Raw genomic sequence first — 25,769 nt, forward strand, 5'->3', positions numbered from 1 at the left:
TGTCATAATGAATATCATAATAAGTCTTTTCATAGTTTTTTTAACGCATGCAAATGTTATAGTAGCAATGGAATTAATAGAATTGCACTGTAATTTTTCAAAATATATGTTTAATTATTTTAAGTATGGTGAAAAATATTTATATCAATTTGAAAATACGATTTCTGAACTTGAACTAAGAAAATATGGATTAGCAATCAAATCTCACGATGAAATCATAATGATCATGTTAGATGCGTTGCGGGAATTAGATGTGAACTACTGGGCAGAAGATTTAATAGCTATAAATTTATACTTAAACAATGTTTCGGGATCTTTAAATATGATCGCTAAAAATGAAAATGGCCAATTCAGTAGATCTGAAAGCTCTAAGAATTTACTTGAAGGCTATAAAATAATTCATCAATCAATTGTTGAACGATTGCAATACTTTGTTAATAACCAATGTTCAGATGTATCGCTTGAAAATGATTTCATATCATATACTGATTTTAATCTACCGTGTAATTACATGCCAGATGTGTTGCTTAATATCTTGGGAAACCTAAAAAACCGATTATTTATTGTTATGAAAGAATATTTATTATGGTACGTTGTTAAATATGATGATATATTAAACAGTTACACTGATATTGTGAAACATTTAGCATTGTCTTTTCAAAGGAAATCATATAATTATTTTAATCCTAAAAATTTCTTATTTTATGATTTAATGGAAACTCGATCTAATTTTTGCGAGCTAGAATTATCGTCAGGTTCTCAGGCAAAACAAAAAGCCATGTATGATGAAAAAAAAAATCTGAAAGATGTATTAGACATGATGAGATATAGTAAAATTAAAAAAAGAAGTAGTAAGAATTATAATATAAAATTGTTTGATATTTTCCGGTTTATCAAGTTTGATTTTGACCCGAAAAACATGCAAGTATATCATGAATTAATAAATGCAGCAACAGTTCGTCCTATTATAATGATTATACGATATTATTTTGATTTAGTTAAATACTACATATCAATAAAAAAATTTCGTGATCCAAACATCGAATATAACATGAAACTGAAAATTATTAAATTGGGCGAAGATATTATTGATACTTTTAAATCTTTTTTGGATTTGAATTTATTTAGAGATTTATTTAGAAAATGTTTAGACGGTTTTTATGATAAGATATTCTATATAATATCAATGTACAAAGAAAAAAATAATTTATTTTTAACTAAAGACATTAGAACATTAACATGTATTTTGTACAAATGTATACAAGGTAGATTTTTAAATTGTTACTTAAATAAAAAAAAAAGAAACAATGACGATCACGAATATAATGTAAAGAAAGATTATAAATTATTAGTTGATCGTATACATGAAATTTCCTTGTACATTATAACATTGAAAACATATCAGTATTGTTTTCAGACTGTATATAGATACATTCCTAAGGGACACATAGATTGGCACACATTTAAAATTACTTTCAAGCATAACATTCCATTTAGTAAGTTTACAGGCATAAAACCAGGTTTTTTTTTTTTGTAAAATGAAAGCATAGAAAGAGAAATATTGTAGCGTTAAATTTTTTTTTTTAAACGTAGTAAAATTGATAACGACCAACTGTAATTTAAATAAAGTTAAAAATCTTAATTATTTATTTTATTATTTTTTTTTGATGATGATAATGTTATTACTTAAAAAATACTAAAATATTGTTTTTTGCGTTACTTTTATCTAACATAATCGCTATAAATGTGAAAAAAATATTAATTCATTGCTATAACGGCTATTTTTTCTTTATTTAGAGCTCTTAAACATTGTTTAATTTTATAAATAAAAATAAATTTTTATTAAAACTATTTTAATCTTAAAGCAATTTTTAATAAATTAAAGTCTTATAAAAACTTATTTAAAAAAATTGCGTAGTTATTTGTTCAGCTGACATAATACAAAATTAAAAAAAGTAAATAATATTAATACCTTTTTTTGTCAAGAATGGTCTTTTATATTTTTTTATTAGAAGTATATTATCATAAATGTGTAATTTATTTTGTTATTTATACCACATTAGATGTCATAGTATCACTGACAGTGATTTACTGTATTTAAAACTAAGTTAAAAATCTTAATTATTTTTTTTATTATTATTTTTTTGATGATAAATTTAACGATCCTAAAAGCTTTTTTTTTCATGTTTATGATATAAAATCATAATCATGATATAGCGATTATGTCAGCTAAAAATGACGCCATAAATAATATTTTAGAATTTTTTAAATCCTCATAATACTTTCTATGTGCAGTGGCATAATAATTTTTTATGCGAATAAATATGCAGTAATGTAATGATTTTGAGACGATTCGTCTTTTTTTAATTGATGTAATTTGTATGTGTGACTTTGTTTTAAAATTACAATAATTATTAGATGTTAGTGGGGACGCCCAACATAAGACTGGAATTATATATTATAATTGGATTGTATATAATAATTTTCATTATATTACTGTGTAACAACTACACCTCGTTTTCATTATTTAGTTAATTGGGCTAACCACTTGATTGGAGATAAGTTTTTAATTTTTTGTTTTTATTTTTAATGTATATAGTAACAATTCTTGATATAAACATAAACATAAATTGTAATAAAGTATAAACGTTAATTCTAATTAAAATCTTTTTTCTAGAACAATTAGGATATTATGAAGATATTTATCGTTCACTTTATTTTCATGGTGATAATACCAATGATGATGTAAGCTATTGCAATCAAAGCTCAAGTGAAGAAAATGATTGCGATGAAGAACTTAGTGATGATAATAAGGATGTAGAAATAAAAAATCAAACATTTAAATCCCCTATATATTTTGTAGATTATTTACTTTTTGCATAATATATTATATATGTACAGAATATTCAGTAAGTAAAGAAACAGTTCAATTGTTTTAAACAATGAGAACAATATTTCCTTATTTACTGAACACTATGTATCTTTTCTTCTATAAGGAATTTTGTTTCTTTCTAATAAGTTTATCTGTCCAATTATTCTAAAAGACACAAAGAAATCAGGTAAGGTTTTAAAGTCTTATAAACAAAAATAGTAGGCATACAATTTTTAAAAATTTAAAAATCCTATATAAAAAATCAAGTAATAAAAACAGAAATCAAGTCAGTAAATGGTTTTCTTACCTTAGTTCAATGTAAGACCGATTNTCAATTTGTACAAATATACTTTAGTAAGTAGTTTTTCTCCACTTAAAACAATTATATATCTAGTGTAATAATTTTTATAAATCTATAAGGTACTTAGTAATAAAGTAAAGAACACCGACTTCAGAATAACATAAAAGCATAATTGTATATTACGTTTATAACAGATTAATAATACATGAATATCGCGGGTAATTTGCACGGAGACGATAGAAGGTCAACTAACTCGCATTACCATCCATACGGATGACAAAACGGTCGATCACCAGTATAGCAACGATAAGCTGACCCTTCTACTATATAAACTGTATATGTCACTAGTGACTTGTTATTATAAGGAATACTAATATATTAAGGTAATCTAGCTGTCTCCTATATAAAAAATCAAGTAATAAAAACAGAAATCAAGTCAGTAAATGGTTTTCTTACCTTAGTTCAATGTAAGACCGATTGAGGTCCTTTTCCGGGGAGCCTGTTAACGCGTGACCATGTCAAGAATGAAGGTAATTGAACACAATATAGCCAATGCCCTATGTATAAACTCGATATAACGTGTTTATTGTCAATTTAGTATCCGAGGACTATTGCACAATACGTACAGGAAATTAATAAAAAACTAAAAGAAAAACAGTTACATTGATGAAGCAATAGTCGATGATCGTGATGGTTGATGTTAATGTTATCAACTGTTCAGTCGTTGTTATGAGTCGATGCATACAGCAAAATATTGGTATATAGTGTGAGGTGTGACGAAGATGACTTCAACGTATGTTTGCGGCGGGCCATTGTCGGACTTAAGGCACTTGCTGGATTTTATACCATGGCGTATGGCACGCAGTGTTAGTCAGTTAAACTATCATATATACGTATTATGGTGACGACTGTAAAATGTGGCACTGGTCGCGGGGTTTTCGTGTAACGCAAAGTGATACAGAACCATGTGAAGCAGTTTTAAAATATAGAAAAAAAAAAATAGAAATTGTTATTTTTCACTGTAGTTTAATTTTCAAAAATGTATTCAGTCAAATAATAGCTCAAATAATTATAATCATGTATAAATGTTGATTTTAGTGTTTTTTTTTTTGGTTAATTACTTTATTAAGACAGTAAAAAGTATTTTGGTAATAATATGATTTATTTTGAAAAAGAAACAAATACAATTTTTACATTTAAAAAATATCTAATATTTATTATACATTTAAGAAACATGTTTCACTATAAATTTCCAATAAATTTATAAATGTTTTCTCTTTTTTTCAATAACCATGCTAAAATTAAATGAATATAGTTAATTCAAGTAGTAAATATATTTAAAAAAATTTGATATGCACCTTCATAATAAACATTGTTCATGTCAGACAAAGATTCTAATAAAATTTTCACGACATTTTTATTAGAGATTATTTGTTGAATGGCATTATCAAAATCACTTTTAGAGATACATCCGGTTTTCTCTGAATCTATTTCTTCAAATTTGTCATTGAGTTCTTTAAACTTTTGAAGAAAATTACTTGGAATTGGGCAATATTGGCCATTTTTAATTTGTGAAAAAATTCTCAGGTTTATACTTTCGTGTTCTACAAAATATAAAAATATAATTATTTTTGGCTTATTATCATTATTCAAAGATGTAATTATTTTCGAATTTTTTTAAATTGAAAAGTAACATTATAAGGGAATAACCACCTTAAAATTTTAAAACAATTATATTTGAAATAGAAGTTGAGTTACAATAAGCAGTATAGACATATGTGCGGGCAGTCTTTTAGGTTTGGGATAACAAAGACTTACATAGCCCCACATTTCTATCTTAATGATGCGCTTTAAAAATCTGTATGGTACAGAACTCCCCTAGAAGGATCTAGTTGACCAGTTGTTACAAAGATCATTGATTATATTATTTCGTGGGACAGCTGATCACCAGCATCTTGCTTTAATCACCCCCTCGCCCACCTATCACGGCAAATCGATGACCTCCGTGTCGGTTTTCATCCGTGTACAGTTCATTGTCGTAAGTCAGTCAGTCAATTTGTTTTATGTGTCATTCTTTTCTGTAACAAGTGTCTTCGCTTGAATGGTAAATTGTTCGGCCATTGTACGCCGTTATTCTTTTATTTGTTTAATGCACCCTTGTGCTCAAAGCTTACGTGCCCTTGCACACCACTAGTGATTGGACCCTGACCATCACTAAATATCTTCATTGCCGTAGTCGCCTTTTCGCGGTCTGTTCTCATCTGTCATTACGTACCTGGATTCACACTCTGATTCGTCATACTCAGATGTTCGACACTATCACCACAAGATCTCATACAGTCCACTTATCATCATCAACAGTTTCATCTATTCAACTGAGTTTATATTATTTTTTAATGTTATTTATTGTTTGTTTTAATTGAGATTAACTATTTTGTTTTATGCCGCTTCACCGGCCATTAGTATTTAAGGGCCCCCCGTTACCCCTTAAATTTAAAATACTCTCTGAGGAATTTCTAATATATGTGATTATTTGTTATTTAATTATTGTCTACTCTCGTTTACTTATTGGATGTATAGTTAGCCGTCATCTCTTTGGTGACCCATTCCCGCATCAATAATAATGAATTTAAGAAGGTGCTTAAGAGGTCATATGTTCCAGCTTTGAAACTATTGGCATAATCTGACAATATGAATGTTAAAAAAATAATGACAATTAATTATAAACACAACTTATCATAAATAATTTTATTTATACCTATTAGTGATTAAGTTTTTTTTTACCAAAAAGTTACCTGGTATTACTACGTGAGTTTATGGCACGTGTTTTATAAAATTCAATTTTAAAAAGAAAATAATAGATTATAAATTTATAATAGAGCAGTATGGTTGGGTCTTAATTTGCTTAGCTTTTATTTAAACTCACTCTATTTAAACTTTGTGACGCATTGTGTACTCTTATAATGTATAATTATTGCAATAACTAGTGCACATTATAGAGTAGAAAACTAAAAAAAATTAAAAACCCAGCACAGGGGGGTCGCGGCACAGTGATGACGTGGCATAGTTGAATCAAGTATAATGATATCTGACAGTGATTAAAATCACTATCAAAAAAAACGCTTCGATGCAAATCTTTAGTTAGTGTTTAATTTTAAAAAATTGGTGGATTATTCCAAAAGCTTTATAAACTGCTAGTTCCTTATTAATATCCTGATTAAGATAAAGTACGTCGAATGAAAAAGGGATTATTAAAAAATAGTATTTCCCATAAAAAAATTATATTGATCAATACACTTTTCAATAAGTTATAGCATTATAAAGTTAAAAATGTAAAAAATAAAATTGAGAATATTCACATAATAATAGCATTTGGTAGCCATTTTCACCGTGAAGACAAAATAAAGTCCAAAATTTTTTTTTTGCATAATAAAGTAAATTACATTAGCTTTAATTTAATATATATATAAAAGTGTCAGACCTTCCGGAACACTTTCAAAAGTTACGTTGAAAAAGTTCTACTTTCTATATGCATTTTTATGTTTTGAATCCCCCCTGTATTTAGGGAAATGGTCCGATTTAAAAAAACAGTATGTCGAATGAAAGATCTATATAAATACTACTTCTCATAAAAAAATTGTAATGATTCATACATTTTTCAAAAAGTTATAGCATAATAAAGTTAAAAATGGAAAATACAAAATCGAAAATTTTCACACAAAAATAGCATTCGGTAGCCATTTTCACCATGAAGATAAGATAAAGTCCGAAATTTTTTTTTTTCATGATAAAGCATATTACATTAGCTTTAATTTAAGATATATATAAAAGTGTCAGACCTTCCGGAACATTTTCAAAATTTAAGTTAAAAAAATTAATTTTTTGTGAAAAAGTTGTCATTTTAAATCCCCCCTTGTGGGCAGGTTAAGGGTTAAATTTATGAAAAAAATATACCAAATGAAAGGTAATGATATTATGCATCTATATAAAAAAGGATTATATTGATATGTTCATTTTTGAAAAAGTTATGGCACTTTTAAGTAAAAAAAATTTTAAAAATTTCGAAGATTAGCGATTTTTAAATATGTAATATTTTTGGAGGTTTCCCCCATTTACGGGGAACGAGGGAATTTTTTTCAATTTTTAAGGGTAATGTCTTCGACTAGATACGATTTGTGATCTTTTGACGTATCATTGAAAGAAATCGGTTCGGTGAGAGCTGAGAAAAAGTGGTAACAGACACAAAAAAAAACACATCTTAGTAAAACCAATACCTTCTCAGCTTCGCATCGAAGCTAAAAATCAAGTAATAAAAACAGAAATCAAGTCAGTAAATGGTTTTCTTACCTTAGTTCAATGTAAGACCGATTGAGGTCCTTTTCCGGGGAGCCTGTTAACGCGTGACCATGTCAAGAATGAAGGTAATTGAACACAATATAGCCAATGCCCTATGTATAAACTCGATATAACGTGTTTATTGTCAATTTAGTATCCGAGGACTATTGCACAATACGTACAGGAAATTAATAAAAAACTAAAAGAAAAACAGTTACATNTGAATACAGGAAATTAATAAAAAAACTAAAAGAAAAACAGTTACATTGATGAAGCAATAGTCGATGATCGTGATCGTTGATGATAATGTTATCAACTGTTCAGTCGTTGTTATGAGTCGATACATACAGCAAAATATTTTTCTTAATTATATTATTATATATTCTATAAGCCAATTAACTATATAAAATTCTAATTGAAAATACAAAGTACTCTTAAAACGTAGTGTGTCATGTACATTAGAAATATTTCATGATCGATAAATTAAGAAAAACATGTACCTAATAGAAACCATTTTAAATATTTAAACATTACATCATGTATTTTTGTTTTTATATATTAGTTGAATGACTACTAAATGGAATACAACATTTTTCTAACTTGCAAGCCATCTGTTTAGATTAATTTCGTGCATTCATAACATCGATAAAATTATCATTATCCATGACTTAATATACAAAACCAAACATAGTATATGTATACAAGATGTGTTATGTATAAACATTAAATATTATAAACTTAAAAAAAATGAGAAACTATCACAATACTATTCCATAGATGAAGTGTATTACATGATTTTTAAAGTAAGATATATTTAAAGGAGTCGGACTTTCTGTAACAATTTCAAAAGTTAGTTTGAATAGTTTTTATTCACATGTTTTTAATTTTGAACCCACGTTTAAGGGAGAGGAGTCAGATTATAAAAAAGATATATCAAATAAAAAGATCAAACTTTAGGTTCTCATAAAAAACACATCTTAGTAAAATTAATACCTTCTCAGCTTCGTATTAAAGTTAAAAAACATAACAAGTGCTGATAAACCAGCTTACTACAAAAATGTTATTGCAAAATAACAATGTCCTTCTCTCTCCTTCGAACAGAATAAAATATTACAGTTGGTAGAGCCCTAAAAGTTCTGGGTTTCATAAAGCGCAACACTAGCCTTTTCACGTCCCCTACCTGTCTTTGCTCCCCATATTTCTCTCTTGTCCGCTCTATTTTGGAGTATGAAATAGTTGTATGGAACCCATATTTGACTAGGGACCAATTACGCTTAGAACGAGTTCAAAACCGCTTCTTATCCTACGCTGCTTATTTGTTCAATATTGATCATCCGCTCCATGACTATTCGTCCATTAAATCTTCTTTAAATATTCTTACCCTTGCTTCTCGCCGATTAGACGCTGACCTTTCATTTATTACTTCTCTCCATAGTGGCGCAGTTGATACCCCTGACATTCTTTCTTCAATCTCTTTCCGAGTACCCACGCATTTCACCAGAAAACATACACTTTACCTTATCCCTTCTCATCATACTAACTATTCCAGAAACATCCTTTACATAGAATGCTTGATCTTCTTGATAAATCATAGTTTCATAGTTGTTTTAAATTATGCATACATGTACTGTTTATTTTTAGTTTTTTAGTTTTAATGTTATTTTATTGTACAAATACGTAGATTTCTATAACTGTAAATAATATTGCTGAAGTTGTCATGTAATGCCATAATTAATTTTTAGTTTTTATTGTTTTATTGTATCACTTTAAATTGCCGTTTGGCGTTAGCTTAATAAATAAATAATAATAAAATAATAATATTTAGATATACATCCTTACTATGGAATTTTTCCAATTTTTCAATAATTTGTTGTATTTCAATATTATCGTTATAATCTGTTTTTTTCAAATTGTTATTACAAGTTTCAATATCAATAACACCCGAATAATTATCTTTTGGTAAGCAATAATTAAATATCTCTTCTATTCTTTTGGATTCCTTAACTTCCTTAAAAGTGATTTTAAAAAACAAAGTAAATTTTTTTTTAAGTAATCAGAAAATAAATCATCTTGTGGTATTTGTATAAATATGTATTTTTCAATCTTTCATTTTTTTTTTTAATTGATCAAATATTTATCAATTAAAAAATGAGAAGTCTATAAATTTATTATACTTATTTTATGTATAAAATTTTAAATCAGAAATTAGAATAAAAAAATAATCAGGGTGATTTTTTTATCATAACCTACTCCATTACTTACATAGTAATAATAATTTAAACATTTTTTTTTGGTTATCTTTAGTTACACATTATTCTTGAATTATTAACTATGTAATACTTTTTAAGTTCATCCCATATGCCTGGTAAGGGTGTCAACTTTGTTTTTTTAAATGGAAACACATATTTTGAATTTAATAAAATGTTTGAGTTTTTAATTTAATAGTAAATGACATTTGAATTTTTAGTATAACTTTATTTGTTTATTAGATATAAAATTTTAAAGTTTCAAATTTTTAAGTTAATATACATGTATAATACACAAGGGATTACAAATACAGGTAGCTAATTGGTTTTTTATGACATCAATATTAGCAGGTACACAGCATTTTTATTATCAATGGTAGTAAGGCACATTGTTGTGAGTTTATAAATACATTAACTGACAATACAGAAAGTATATCTATTGATAGACATAATTCATTATAAACAATCCGTGACTGTGACAGCAATATTATAAAAATCCAATTAGCTACCTGTATTTATAATCCCTTGTGTATTATACATTGTGTATATTAACTCAAAAATTTGAAACTTTAAGTGTTTATATCTAATAAACTAATAAAGTTATACTAAAAATTCAAATGTCATTTACTATTGAATTAAAAATCCAAACATTTTTTTAAATTCAAAATATGAGTTCCCTTTTAAAAAAACAAAGTTGCCTGCCTCACAAGGCATAAGGGATGAACATAAAAAGTTTTAAATAGTTAATAATTCAAGAATAATGTGTAACTAATGAAAACCAAAAAAAAAATATATTTAAATTATATTTATTCTGCAAGTAATTGAGTGCGTTATGATAAAAAAATCACTCTGCATACAATTTTTTTATGAAGTAGATATTTTATATATTTATTTTATTATAAAAAAAAAAATAGTCTAAAAATAAATTTATGTTTACATTCTTATAATACTCTACTATAATTTTATTATTTGTTTTAAATTATAAATTTTTTTTTTTAAATTATTACATTTTAAAATAACCATTTTTTTGCAATTTTTACAAAAAAATTTAAAGAGTCAATAATAATTAAAATAAGTTTATTAAAATAACTATTGAGTTACAAGAATTTGTATACATAGTTTGAGTATGCAGGGGGTGTAGTATATATTAAAAGTTTGCATCAATACTAGCTATTATGAATTATTACATAATTCATAATAGTAATTATAAATTATAATTGATATTAACCATCTTCTACATTCTCAATCAATTTGAGAATGTAAAACATTAAATGCTTATAACTCATTAATTACTTATCTTAATATAGTTATTCACCTAATAGAAAATGTTGAGGGAAAAACTCAAAAAGTCGGCTGCATAAATTTATTGATGCATTCTCAGAATATTTCATTGTAACTTTTTTTTTAATATTAAATTTATAAAACTAATAATTTAATTAAATTTAATCAATAATTGTATTCTATTTAATTCTAATCGAATAAAAAATATATAATATAACAACAATATTGCTAAGAGTTAAAAAAAAGTATTAAGTGAACAAAAATTTTATTGAATTAAAAAAAAAATTATTTGTTTTATTTTTTTTAAACTAATAAGCTGTTTGATAGTTAGAAAGATGATTAAATCGAATATTAAATTAAATAAAAACAATAATTACCACTTCTTTATTAATTTCGATAGAAAACTTATCTCCAATTGTCAACAATGTTTCAATGACCTAAAAATGTTAATGATAATTTTTTAAGTTTTTTTCCTTATAGAATTTAATTATAAATAATACTAAATTTTGGTAAATAAACCTTTATATTATAAACTTATATATTTAAATTGACTTAAATAAATCAATATCTATTTTTATATTGTTTACAGAGAAGGTATTGATAAAAGAAATTGTAATTGACTAAATAAAGTTACAATAATTTATTAAAAATACATTCGTTTGTTTTAAAAATCAAACTACACCCTTTTGTAAAAAGTTGTTCATAATTGCATGCTGTAAACTATTCAAAAATAATAAAGAAATGAGAGTTGCATATTGAACTTGACTTAAAATTTAAGTAAAAAAAAAAATTGTTACCTTATTTTCATTGTTTGTTTCGTTACTTAATTTTTCATTTTCAGGAATTAACTTGGTTTTTTTATCCTAAAATATAAAATTTTTTATTTTATTATGTTGCTTTAAAAATGTTGGGGGTAACTTTTTAAATTTTTATTGTTAAACAATTTGAACATAAATTATAAACTTTTATTTTAATTAGATCTATATAATATTCATAAAAATCTGTGTACTCCCCTTACAATGTATATTAAAATAAATTAAAATAGAATACCAAAAATATTAACACAAAAATAGCATATTTTTGAATATGGTAGCCATTTTCACTATAAGACGATCTATATCTCGACATTTTTTTTTTATAGTAAAGTATATTTTAAAAGCTTTAATTTAAGATTAAATAAATGTGTCAATTTTTCCGGAACATTTTCAAAAAAAAAAAAATTATTACCTTATTTTCATTGTTTGTTTTGATACTTAATTTCTCATTTTCAGGAATCAATATGTTTTTTTTATCCTGAAACATAAAATTTTTTATTTTATTAAAGTGCCTTAAAAATTTTGGTGGTAACTTTTTTAAGTTTTTTTCATTAAACAATTTAAACATAAATTATAAACTTTTATTTTAATTACCGAATTCATCGAAAAAGAGAATTTAACATTTAAGATGATAAACTTAAAATTAAATAAATATGTCAATATTTCCGGAACATTTTCAAAAAAAAAAATTTTAACTTTTATGCAAAAATGGCTTTTTTTAATCCTCCCTGTGGGCAGGTCAAGAGTCAGATTTTAAAAAATTTATATCAAATGAAAGGGAAGTATCTAAGATTTCAATAGAAAAAAGAATTCTTTTGATTTAATCATTTTTCAAAAAGTTATGGCAGTTTTAAGTATTAAAATATTATATGTTAAACAGTGATTTTTACATAAAAATTACATTTTTTGTTAAATTAGATGTCCATTTTCTACAGAAAAAAAGATGTCTGGACAAAATGTTGTGTTTTTGATCTTATAGTATTTATTGTAAACTTTAATTTAAAATATATTTATTGTTCGGAGTATTTTCGGAACATTTTAAAAAGTAAAAAAATTTTTACTCATTTTTATAAACCTCCATATAAAAAGAAAAATAGTCTAATTAATAGTGTGGTAAATGAAAGAAGTAAACATAAAGTATTTATGAAAATAAAAAAATTGAATTGATCCATACATTTTTCAAAAAGTTATAGTAAATTAAAGTTGAAAAAATAAAATATTAAATCGTAAATTTTAACACCAAAATTGCATGTTTTTGAACTACGGCAACTATTGCACATAGAAAATAAGTCGCCAGGACAATTTTTTTTTTATTTTATAGTACATAACATAAGCTTTATTAAATATATGTTTAAAGCTCGGAATAATTCCAGAACATTTTCAAAACTTAAATTGAAAAAGAAAAATTTTGGTGCAGAAGTTGCCATTTTGAATATACTTTTGTGGGCAGGTAAAGGGTCACATTTTCAAAAAATTAATATAAAATTAAAGGGTAATATCTAATATTTAAAATAAAAAGAATTATTTTAATCTGTTCATTTATCATTAAGTTATGGCAATATTTAGAAAAAAAATAAAAAAAATGTCGAAATTTACCGATTTCAATAATTGTAGTTTTTTGGGGACATTTCACCATTTATGAGGAACGTGGACAACATTTTAAATTTTTAAGGATAACATCTACAACTATATACGATTTTTGATCTTTGACGTATCATTGAGAAAAATCGGTCCAGTGAAAGCTGAGAAAAAGTAGTGACAAACACAAAAAATAAACACATCATAGTAAAATTAATACCTACTGGGCTTCGAAGCTAAAAATGATTACCTTATTTTCATTGATTGTTTCGATACTTAATTTCTCATTTTCAGGAAACAACGCGTTTTTGTTATCCTGAATTGTAATTGACTAAATAAAATTACAATAAATTATTAAAAATACATTCGTTTGTTTTAAAAATCAAACTACACTCTTTTGTAAAAAGTTAAATTTAAGTAAAAAAAAAAAATTATTACCTTATTTTCATTGTTTGTTTCGATACTTAATCTTTCATTTTCAGAAATCATCATGTTTTTTTTATCCTGCAACATAAAATTTTTTATTTTATTATGTTACCTTAAAAATGTTGGTGGTAACTTTTTTAAGTTTTAATGGTTAAACAATTTGAACATAAATTATAAAATTTTATTTTAATTACCGAAATTATCGAAAAAGAGAATTTAACACATAATAATAATGCGACATATATTTGCCAGTACATTTTGGAATATTTCTTTATAGAATACTTAATAGGTTTTGGTAATGAAATTGTACAATTATTTTTTGATATTGAATAGATAAGTTAAAACATAGGTTTAAATAGTAAAAATGTTTTTTTTTTGCTATTTTTATATATTAGTACATATTTAACTAGAAAGTATGTGATGGATATTATAAATCTAATTTTTAAATAATAAACTTTAAAAGCTGTTAATCTAAATATTGTAATCTACAGGATGTAGAATCATTGTTTTATGAAACAATAACTGAAAGTAACTTTTGGCTATAGAAAGCTAATCAAATTTTGGCATTTTTGATGAGGAACATTACTTTAATTTTTTCAAACATTTTTTGTAGTAATAATATTAAACGTCACTACTGTGTATTTATAATTATTAATTATATTTCATTGATGTTATATGTATTTATACATTTTATTCGTTAAATTACATCTGACTAAATTTTAAACTTAAAAATTAACGATTTTTAAAATTGTAATTTTTTGGAGGATTTCCCTCATTTCCGGGAAACATCGGAAATTTTATCAGTATGATAAGTAATAACAAATCAAATATAACTTTAACTAGGTTTTGAAATTGATTTTAATATCGATATTTTTGATAAACTCAATGTCAAAATTAAAAGGCTAATTGAAATTGAAAAAATAAATTAATTGGTATTCAATATCGAAATTAAGTTACAAGAAATAAAGTAGATTTAAACATTTTAATCGAAATCGTTATAGTTAATTAAAATATATTTTAACGATATAAAAAAGTTATTTTTTCATTGTTTCTAAAATAGGTATACGTGTTTATTAGTCATTTTTATGGCTTTTAAAGTTAAATATTATATTTTTAATTTTTTTTATATTAAATTAATATATTTTTAAATTTTTAAATTATAATACTAAGATTAATTTTAAAATTCTGTGTATATTCATTCTTAAGCCTATCGTTAATCAATTTTTAACGATAGGTTATCTAGTGATCAAAAATATAATTATTATTACATTATTTTGGTTGAGGCTTAAAGTGTAGCTAAATAAACTTTTCTCTCGGATTGAAGCACCCTCAATCTTTTTTTTTATCTATTATTCATATTACTTACCTATGTAATATTATAAATCATTTGTATTAATATTTATAATATGACTAATAATACATAATGTAATAAATCTAATAGTATTAAATAAAAAAAAACACTTTTCAACAATTGCTATTAAATCAATTCTAACTTGTATTCATTTTTTTAATATATAACTTTAAAATATAATTATTAACAAGCAAAAAAAAATATTATTTTAGCTAAGTTAAGCATCATAGTTATGAATACTGTTTTTTAAAAATATTCAGTTTAGTCAGGCCATCTTTTTATGGCAATTGTGAATAATATATAAATTTTTAATTATGAGATTAATATGTGCACACATAATTTATTTCATTGAAAATATGGTGTGGGGTGTGATCGCTCTTATTGCTTCCCAGAAATTATGCCCATCCACCGAATTACAAAGGTTTCCCCGTGTATAAAAACGAGCAACAAAGAACATTATCCAATCCTAAATTTCATAAAAGCAGTAATTTTTTAATATTAATAATTCAAACAATGTACAGGTTCTCATTGGCCACACTTAATTAGAAAACAATAATGAATACGAACCGAACACATACAAAGTATACTTAAAAGTATCTGAATAGCACAACTATTCAAACAATTCGCATAGATACAACTAATACTAATAATAACGAATTCACTAAACAACTCTCGTCATTTTTAAGTGACTTAAAATCCCTAATTAATCCTTTAATATCCTTATTAATCGCCTTAGTTAATAAAATAATTTTTAAAAATGTGTAGCATGATAACCTACAAAATCTTACGATCAAAAAATTTCCTTGGAATACGAATGGTCTCCAATAATACAAAAATGAAATTCAAACTGCACTTAATTGTAACAAAATAGATATAGCACTGATAAGTAAAACTTACTTTACTGACAATAATTACTTGACGGTACAGCTCATGCCGGTTCTGCCATTTATGTTTCCAAAAATATACAATACAACGAAATAGCTCCATACTAAGAACCATCTATACAAGCTTCAGTTTCAAAACTACATTCAATCACTCAACGCTAGGGATAAATCATTATGGAGAGTTACAAAAAAATTGACACAAACTAAAAAAATCACCCAATCTCTTCGAAATGTTAACGGTATCCATACTATATCAGATGTAGAGAATGCTACGATTTTTTCTGTACATTTATTGAATTAATTTTGGGTCAAGGGGAAGTTTAGGATAAGGGTGACCGAACCCAAGTAGTTGGGAAGAAGGCTAGAAAAGAGAAGAAGAAGATTTATTGAATACATTTAAACCACATAAAGACATTAAGCCCGACTCTAATCATATTAATATGGATAATGACTTTATTTCATGTCCTTTACCTATGTCTCCTCTTGTTAAACCGTTCAATCCTGGAGAAATCGAAGCAACTATTAAAAATTATCTAAAGGTAAAGCTCTTGGGTATAATCTTATCATTAAAAAAAGTATTGACGAATCTATCAAAAAAAGGTATTTCCTTCTAACATATATTTACAATAATATGACTCGTCTTTCTCACTTTCCGTCAATTTGAAAAATAGCGAGTGATGTCTGGTGCACCTTGGTATGTACAAATAATAACCTACACAAATATTTAGACAACATAACTGTCAAAAACATGCTATTTTATACTATACTAAATTTTACTCAAAATTCAATATAATTACAAACCCTCTAATTAAAAAAATAGGGACCTATTGATATAACGAATAATAGTAAAATTTCGTCATGGTTTAGTAGCTTATATTCAATTTTTCATATTTCTTGCGTATGCACAATTTTTAATCACTAATAGTTTAACTTAACATTATCTAGTTACCCTGGAAAACTAACTGAATTTTTAAGTTATAATCATACTAAACAAAACCCACAAAAATTGAGTATTAGTTGTAAATGTGACCTCTTGTTCCTTACATCACGAAGGTTCTTGATAAAGTAATCAAATATCTTGGGTAAAAAATAAAATTGTTTTTATTGGTACTCAGACTGATTAGTTTAAGTAATATCTAGCAATTTAAAACTAAAGTAATTATTAACTACTCTATTTTTAAAAGTCATTTATTTATAAAAATAGGTATATTTGAATTTCAGTTATACAAATCAATGCTATGTTATGTATTTAATTTATAATTTGATGAATGCTATATAATTAATTTATAAATTTATATTTATGCAAGTTCCTTGTTGAATTTACTATGACTTTATAAGTTTACTTATTGTATTTATCTTATTTCATAAAAATTGAACTATTAATTTTATTAATCGTCCTAAAACAATAATTTGGAAATTATTTTTTTTTATTAGTTGTTTACAGAATAAAAAATATTTTTAATTGTAAGCATAGAAATAAATCAATTTTTTCTTATAGTTTAATTTTCTATACAGCAGTTGTTTATCAAATTTACTCTACATACAGCTCATTAGAAAAATATATGAAAAAATTTGGCCATTTAACCTGTGCCAAAATCTGAATCTTACATTATAATACTGATCACAATTATTCATAATTTGATAATTATGTTCATTATAAATTATCTTCAATAAAATGAAGTTACTAGAAATTTGATATCAACTTAGAAATTTCATGATAGGTGCTCAGATTTTTATAAATAAATTTTTTAATTGATTTTGGTCTATCAGAAATTGTAGTGCGCCTACAATAATAAATATAATGAATTAATTTTTTCCGAATTGACAAATTGTTTGAGAAGTTCAACTAACTTGAATTACTAATAAACTATGAAATCAATACATTCATTGTCTCTCATTGTCAAAAGTAACAAAATTATATTAAAAAATGAGTAATTTTTCTTATAAAAATTTGTAATTCAAATAAAATTTGTTTATATTGTTTCACTCTCATATGTTTAAAATAAGTTTGAATAAAATTTAAAATTATAATAGCGAACGTGGGTTTAGTTGTGTTTGTTGAAATTACTGTGAAAAACAACATTGACGTCATAGAACTTCAAACTCAAGTTATTTATTAATAATAGCTATAAAGTAAATAAAGCAAGACTATTATTAGTTCTAATAAATTAATTAGTACAGAAGAAAGAGGTTGTGTTAATCTATTTGGACAATATTGTACAATAATTTGTTAAAAACGACATATTTCATATTCTCTACAAACTTCTGGCATATAGTTTCCGTAAAAATTTTAATTCCAACAATATTTAGGAATTTTGAATCTTGAAGAACGGTCATTTCCCAACCCAAACTTGATCAATTTTATAACGCAGAACAGTGGGGGATCACAACTTTACAGCGAATAAACATCCGGTTTTTCTATGTCTAATTTTTCAAATTTGTTATTGAGATCTTTAAATATTTATAAGAAAATTCTTGGAATCGGGTGATATTAATCATTTATAATTTGTGTAAAAATTTTCAGATTTATTATTTCGTTTGCTAGAAAAAATAAGTATATATATTATTTTCGACTTATTAAATAAATAGATAAAAAAAGTTTTTCCTATAAACACATATATTATTCTATATTTTTTTTTTTTTTTTTTTTACAACCGTCAGGTTGGTTAATACCATTGTTATATACTGGGGAAATTTAAGTGTAGTGGTTTAACATTGCCTTCTGTACTGGGAACATGATTCTTTTTCGCCACCGTAAAAGTGCACGCAGAGTTTTATCAACAACTAGTGTGACCACAGTGCCACACCATGCCCATTATTCTATTAATAATAGAATTAAATCGTACCTAACATATACTTTTCATATCTACAATGTGCATAATTAACACAAACAACTTTTAGGGATGATATTTCTTCTTAAGTTTTTTATATCTTAATCGGTCAGAATTTATGACTTATAAAAATGGCATATGATTTTTAAAATTTCAGTTTTTAAAGGTAAATAACGATTTATAAATGTATAGAAGAGTTGTACGGTTAAGTATTAATTTACGTAACTTCTATTTAAATTCGTTTATAATGTTATATTGTAATAAATTGTGTGTACTTATGAAATATAATTATTATGATAACGTCGGTCTCTAGAAAGTTGGTGATGAGCACTTCACTCGTCTTTCATCACTACATATAGAACATTTTTCAGTTAGTGGAATATGAAGTTTAAATTAAAAATAAAAATATGACCATTTACAAAAGAAAATTATATGATATCCGATTTTATCATGAAGACAAGTTCAATGATCAAACTTTTTTCAGAATAAATTACATTACATAAGTATTATTTTAAGATATACAGGGTGATTTTTTTATCATAATCCACTCAATTACTTACAGAATAAATATATTAAACATTTTTTTTTTTGGTTATCTTTAGTTACACTTTAGAATTATTAACTATGTAATACTTTTTAAGTTCAGCCCTTATGCCTTGTAAGGGAGTCAACTTTGTTTTTTTAAATGGAAACATCAGATGCGATCACCCCCTACTAAAATTTCCGGAAAACTTTCAAAAGTTAAGTTGAAAAAGAAAATATTTCATAAAAAACTTGTCATTTTGAATATGCCTCTGTGGACAGGTAAAATGTCAGACTTATAAAAAAATATATACACAATGATAGGTAAAGACATCAAGTATCTAAAAAAAAAATTATATTGATTTGTTCATTTTTGAAAAAGTTATAACAGTTTTAAATAAAAAAAATGAAAAAATTTAGGGGTATTCAAATTTGTAATTTTTTGGAGATTTCCCCCATTTACGGGGAACGAGAGAAAATTTTTCAATTTTTGAGGGTAATGTCTTCGACTAGATACGATTTGTGATCTTTTTCACAAAAAATTTACTTTTTGAACTTATTTTTTAAAAGTGTTCCGGAAAGTCTGACATTTTTATATATATATTAAATTAAAGCTAATATAATATATTTTATTCTGGATAAATAAATTTCGGAATTTATTTTGTCTTCACGTTGAAAATAGTTTCCAAATGCTACTTTTGTGTGAAAATTCTGGATTTTATTTTTCACATTTTTAACTTTATAATGCCTTAACTTATTGAAATGTGTATGGATCAATACAATTGTTTCATCATAGTATATATTATTTCATTTAATATTATTTGGTTTACTTATTGGTTATTTTGTTTTTTAATTCACTTATGGTCAGGGTGTTGTTTCATTTTTATGATCGAGACCCTCGCCTAAGAGGTTGGTGACCCGACTTTCCTTTTGCAAGGGAGCCATGAGGGTGGCGACTCCACAATCCGTTGCGTCTCCCAAGTCGTCACCTCTCATTTTAATCTATCAAGTTTTTATAAATTAAACATGATCTAAAGATTTTCATCGAAACGTTTTTTATTATAGTGATATTAATCGCTGTCAGATATCGTTATACTTGACCAAACTATGCCACATCACCACTGTGACGTGACCCCTCTGTGCTGGGTTTTTTAAACTATCATGCTGTATAAAATATAGCATGATAATTAACTCGTTAAAGAATTTAATTATATACAGGGTGTTCAGTAAGTCAGGAAACGGGTTTCTATTGTTCTCATTGTTACAAACAATGAGAACAATAGAAACCCGTTTCCTGACTTACTGAACACCCTGTATAATACTAGTGACACGACTTACGTCACAATAATGTAGTCGACTCTGGTTTTGAGGGTAGAAACCCGTGGGCCGTTTATTAATAAGCAATTATCATCGTAAGCAATATGACTTTTTACACATTGTGCCCATTTTTTATTCAGAATAATGCCAACTCCATTCCTTCCATTATCACCACCGGAGTAGATGACTCTGTAGTCTCCCGATATAAAATCACCTTGACCATTCCATCTCATTTCACTTATCTCCAAATATGAATTTTGAGATGTTTCATCTCAATCTTGAGATTTGCTAGTTTACCTGTTTGTAACAGGGTTCTGACATTCCATGTTCCTATTATACTACATGGATTTCGCTGGGTGACGACCTGAAGTACCTTGTTTGGCCTCCTGCCGGGAATAATTTCCCCGAAAAGGTCGTTTCCATACATTATATCGTTTATTATTTTCTATTATTAACACTATATTGTCAGCGAACAATATGCACGACGGCATCTATTTTTGTATTTCTCTAGTAATTATCATTTTTTAATGACCTTGTATATTTATGTTAGTTTCTAAACGTCGAAAAATCTACTTTATTAACTTTAAATCTAGATGACGAGATGTCAGGAAAATTTTATAAAAAAAAAAAAATCAAGGTAATTTCATCCATCGCTATAGAAAATAAGAGCTCAAAACAGAACCTTGCTGCACTTTAACTCTTACCATAAAACCTTCTGTTACTTCTCTCACAATTTTTACCCTGGTATAAGTTCCATCATAGAGATCCTCTATCATATTTATATACTTTTTCAAGACTCCTCTTTTCATTAAAAATCTCTCTCGGTACTTTATCATACGCTTTTTCTAAATCTATAAATACCATAAACAGCTTTTTCTTCTTTTCCCTATACTATTCTGTTCGTTGCCTCGCACAAAATAATGCTCCATTATTGACTTACCAGGTATAAATCCAAACTGGTTTTTAGATACCGATGTCTTATTTCTTATTCTCTTATCTATTACCTTATCCCAAATTTTCATACTATGACTTATAAGCTTTATGCCTCTATAATTTCACTCCTATATGTCTCCTTTACTTTTAAATGTTGCTACCACAATGAAATTCATTTTGGATTTTCCCTTCTTATATGATTTTATTTAAAGGATCCATCAACCATCTTATGCCAACACCACCTAAAAATTTCTATATTTCAGTTTTCCTTGTTTCCTGGCATTCTATTCCTACTCTCATAAACAATCTCCTTTGCAGTATTCTTTTACAACTAGCAAATCTATTCCACACATCATTTAAGTCTCCCTCGACATTCAACATCGTCCTCTCTTTTACCGTCTTTATATGTTATATAATGTTTTTCCCTCTTTTTAAAATAAGTATTCATCATAGCAAGATTATACGATACTGCAAAATCCAGTATTCTTTCTCCAGTCTCATTCTTACCACTAAAACCATATCCTCAATATACTCTTTCATATCCTCTCCTCTCATTGCCTACATGTCCATTTATATCTCCACTACTCATGGTATCCTTATTACCAGGTATTCCTTGCATCACCTCATTGATCCCTCTCCAATACACTTCCTTGTCTATTTCATTACATCCTACTTGTGGTGCATAGGCAATTATTCCATTCAACAATTTTTCCTCGAAAATTAGTTTTACGTTTATAATTCTGTCACTTTTCCTAACTACTTCTACCACTTTACTTTTCATATCCTCATCTATTATTATCCCTACACTATTCTTTGTATTAGACTTATCTGTGTATATTATTTTATTACCCTCACCTATTTCCCTTGATTTCTCTCATTTCCACTTAGTTTCCTGTACACAACAAATGTTAACTTTTTTCCTCTTCAATACTTCTACTAATTCTCTACTTCTAACAGTTAAAGTTCAAAAATTCCAAGTACCTATTCTTACTTTATAATATAACGTTCTGAATATTTCCATTGTAGAATCTTAATAAACACCAAAAGTTAATTAGAAATTATTACTATGATTATTATTTAAGTGATCTATTACGATAAAAATGCAAAAAAAAACCCAGCACAGGGGGGTAGTGGCATAGTGTTGACGTGGCATAGTTGGATCAAGTATAATAATATCCGACAGTGATTAAAATCACTATAAAAAAAAAAACGCTTCGATGCAAATCTTTAGATAGTGTTTAATTTTAAAAAATTGGTGGANTCCGACAGTGATTAAAATCACTATAAAAAAAAAAACGCTTCGATGCAAATCTTTAGATAGAGTTTAATTTTAAAAAATTGGTGGATTATTCCAAAAGCTTCATAAACTGCTAGTTCCTTATTAATATCCAGATTAAGATAAAGTATGTCGAATGAAAAAGGGATTATTAAAAAATAGTATTTCTCATAGAAAAATTATGTTGATCCATGCACTTTTCAATTAGTTATAGCATTATAAAGTTAAAAATGTAAAAAAAAAAAATTGAGAATTTTCACACAATAATAGCATTTGGTAGCCATTTTCACCGTGAAGACAAAATAAAGTCCAAAATTTTTTTTTTCATAATAAAGTACATTACATTAGCTTTAATTTAAGATATATATATAAAAGTGTCAGTCTTTCCGGAACATTTTCAAAAGTTAAGTTGAAAAGGTCAATTTTTTGTGAAAAAGTTGTCATTTTAAATCCCTCCCTGTAGGCAGGTAAAAAGTCTGATTTATAAAAAAATATACCAAATGATAGGTAAAGACATCATGCATCTACAAAAAAATGAATTATATTGATCCATACATCTTTCAAAAAGTTATAGCATTATAAAGTTAAAAATATAAAAAAGAATTTTTTTACAAAAATCGTATTTTTTTTATTAAGTTTAATGTCTGTTTTCACCATGAAGATAAAATAAAGTCCGAAATTTTTTTTTACCATTATAAAGTATATTACATTAGCTTTAATTTAAGATATATATAAAAGTGTCAGACCTTCCGGAACACTTTCAAAAGTTACGTTGAAAAAGTTCTACTTTCTATATGCATTTTTATGTTTTGAATCCCCCCTGTATTTAGGGAAATGGTCCGATTTAAAAAAACAGTATGTCGAATGAAAGATCTATATAAATACTACTTCTCATAAAAAAATTGTAATGATTCATACATTTTTCAAAAAGTTATAGCATAATAAAGTTAAAAATGGAAAATACAAAATCGAAAATTTTCACACAAAAATAGCATTCGGTAGCCATTTTCACCATGAAGATAAGATAAAGTCCGAAATTTTTTTTTTTCATGATAAAGCATATTACATTAGCTTTAATTTAAGATATATATAAAAGTGTCAGACCTTCCGGAACATTTTCAAAATTTAAGTTAAAAAAATTAATTTTTTGTGAAAAAGTTGTCATTTTAAATTCCCCCTTTGTAGGCAGGTTAAGGGTTAAATTTATGAAAAAAATATACCAAATGAAAGGTAATTATATTATGCATCTATATAAAAAAGAATTATATTGATATGTTCATTTTTGAAAAAATTATGGCACTTTTAAGTAAAAAAAATTTAAAAAATTTTTAATTTTTAAATTTGTAATTTTTTTGGAGGTTTCCCCCATTTACGGGGAACGAGGGAATTTTTTTTAATTTTTAAGGGTAATTTCTTCGACTAGATATGATTTGTGATCTTTTGACGTATCATTGAAAAAAATTGGTTCGGTGAGAGCTGAGAAAAAGTGGTAACAGACAAAAAAAAAAAAAAAAAAATAAACACATCATAGTAAAACCAATACCTTCTCAGCTTCGCATCGAAGCTAAAAAATCGAACTTTTCTGATAAATTTACTGTAAATAGTAATTATAAAATTTCCTGACTGTATATTAATCTTAACAATTTAATTTTTTCTATTTAATAATGTCAATTTCTAACTTGCAAGTTGAGCTAAAAGTTATACTAATAAATTCATTTTTTTTTTTTTTTTATTATTAACTTTCACTTTAAAGGGCAAAATAAAGTAGGTTAAAAATTATTACTTTTAACATATTAAAAATGAAAATCAATAATAATTTGAAAACAATTCAATATAAAAATTATAAAATATGTACTTGAGGATATATCTATGTTTACAGTTGAGTACTTTACTGGCCAGTATAGTTGCAGCCACCGACTAGCAACCATAACTCTGAAGATGGACTCTGCAATGAGTCTGAAACGTTAGAACTCAATTGTAAACATGGATGTATCCTCAAGCACTTCAAGCAACAAGACAATCCATGAAAGTTTTAACACATTCATATAAAATATGTAATTTTACATTATATTTTTGAATCTAAGAATTACTCATCTGAATTTAATTAAAGAAATAGTTGATTTACAACATTAAATTATTGAATATCAATTTCATACACTATTTAGTTACTATAATTATTATACTTTTAAATCAAAGAATCACTAATCAGGATATAATTAAGGAAATAGGAGTTGATATTGCTTTTGTAATTATCCACCAATTTCTTAAAATTAAACTTTCTCTACAGATTTACATCGAAGCGTTTTTTATGATAGTGATTTTAATCACTGTCAGATTAAATCTATACTGGACTCAACTATGCCATGACTCCACTGTCCCGCGATCTCACTGTTTTCTGTAGTGATAATACTTAACGACACTACTGTGTATTTATCATTATTAATTATATTTCATTGGTGTTAATACGTATTTATACATTTTATTAGTTATATTATTTCTAACTAAATTTTAAAATTTTATATATTATTATCAATTTTAATTTGTAGACTTATAATAATCCTATCTATTGAATTATTCCATAATCGTTTATATAAAAAATTTACCTTTACAATAGCACTTGCTTTTTATATCAATTTAAAATGTTATATGTGATATTATAATGAATGGGTCTTATTTTCCAAATTTCAAATAATACTACCACACCCTAGGCTTTTCTTTAATAAATTATGAAGTAATAAATTCATGTATATTAGTTTTTCAATAAACAACATTTATATAATAAATTTTATATGATACTTAAT

General features: G+C 25.7%; 2 protein-coding genes across 10 annotated transcripts in view; one reads left to right on the top strand and one right to left on the bottom strand.

The window, feature by feature from the left end:
* LOC126907107 (uncharacterized) lies at positions 1-7,722 on the top strand. 9 transcript variants are annotated; one of them, XR_007704429.1, is made up of 5 exons: positions 1-1,496; positions 2,678-3,059; positions 3,368-3,556; positions 3,635-3,703; positions 7,663-7,722. XR_007704429.1 is itself a non-coding variant. In XM_050688177.1 (2 exons), the coding sequence occupies exons 1-2, from the start codon at positions 8-10 to the stop codon at positions 2,881-2,883; spliced, it is 1,695 nt and encodes a 564-aa protein (XP_050544134.1). In that variant the 5' UTR covers positions 1-7; the 3' UTR covers positions 2,884-3,144. The 9 variants fall into 9 exon arrangements, 1 of the variants encoding a protein (XP_050544134.1); XR_007704430.1 differs by lacking the exon at positions 3,635-3,703 and adding an exon at positions 7,526-7,594; XR_007704426.1 differs by lacking the exon at positions 7,663-7,722 and adding an exon at positions 3,772-4,247.
* The window catches only part of LOC126907108 (probable polyketide synthase 38), a 24,458-nt gene continuing 3,023 nt past the window's right edge, over positions 4,335-25,769 (bottom strand). Inside the window, exons 2-9 of the mRNA XM_050688178.1 lie at positions 13,867-13,932; positions 13,679-13,759; positions 12,263-12,328; positions 11,833-11,898; positions 11,413-11,472; positions 9,348-9,516; positions 4,532-4,777; positions 4,335-4,468 (exon numbers count right to left, since the gene is read on the bottom strand). Coding sequence (XP_050544135.1) covers positions 4,416-4,468; positions 4,532-4,777; positions 9,348-9,516; positions 11,413-11,472; positions 11,833-11,898; positions 12,263-12,328; positions 13,679-13,759; positions 13,867-13,920 — 795 coding nt within the window. The 5' untranslated portion in view covers positions 13,921-13,932 and the 3' untranslated portion in view covers positions 4,335-4,415. The remainder of the gene's footprint in view (positions 4,469-4,531; positions 4,778-9,347; positions 9,517-11,412; positions 11,473-11,832; positions 11,899-12,262; positions 12,329-13,678; positions 13,760-13,866; positions 13,933-25,769) is intronic.

Source organism: Daktulosphaira vitifoliae, unplaced genomic scaffold (assembly GCF_025091365.1).
Source record: "Daktulosphaira vitifoliae isolate Bord-2020 unplaced genomic scaffold, ASM2509136v1 Scaffold_5, whole genome shotgun sequence".
NCBI classification, from domain to species: domain Eukaryota; kingdom Metazoa; phylum Arthropoda; class Insecta; order Hemiptera; family Phylloxeridae; genus Daktulosphaira; species Daktulosphaira vitifoliae.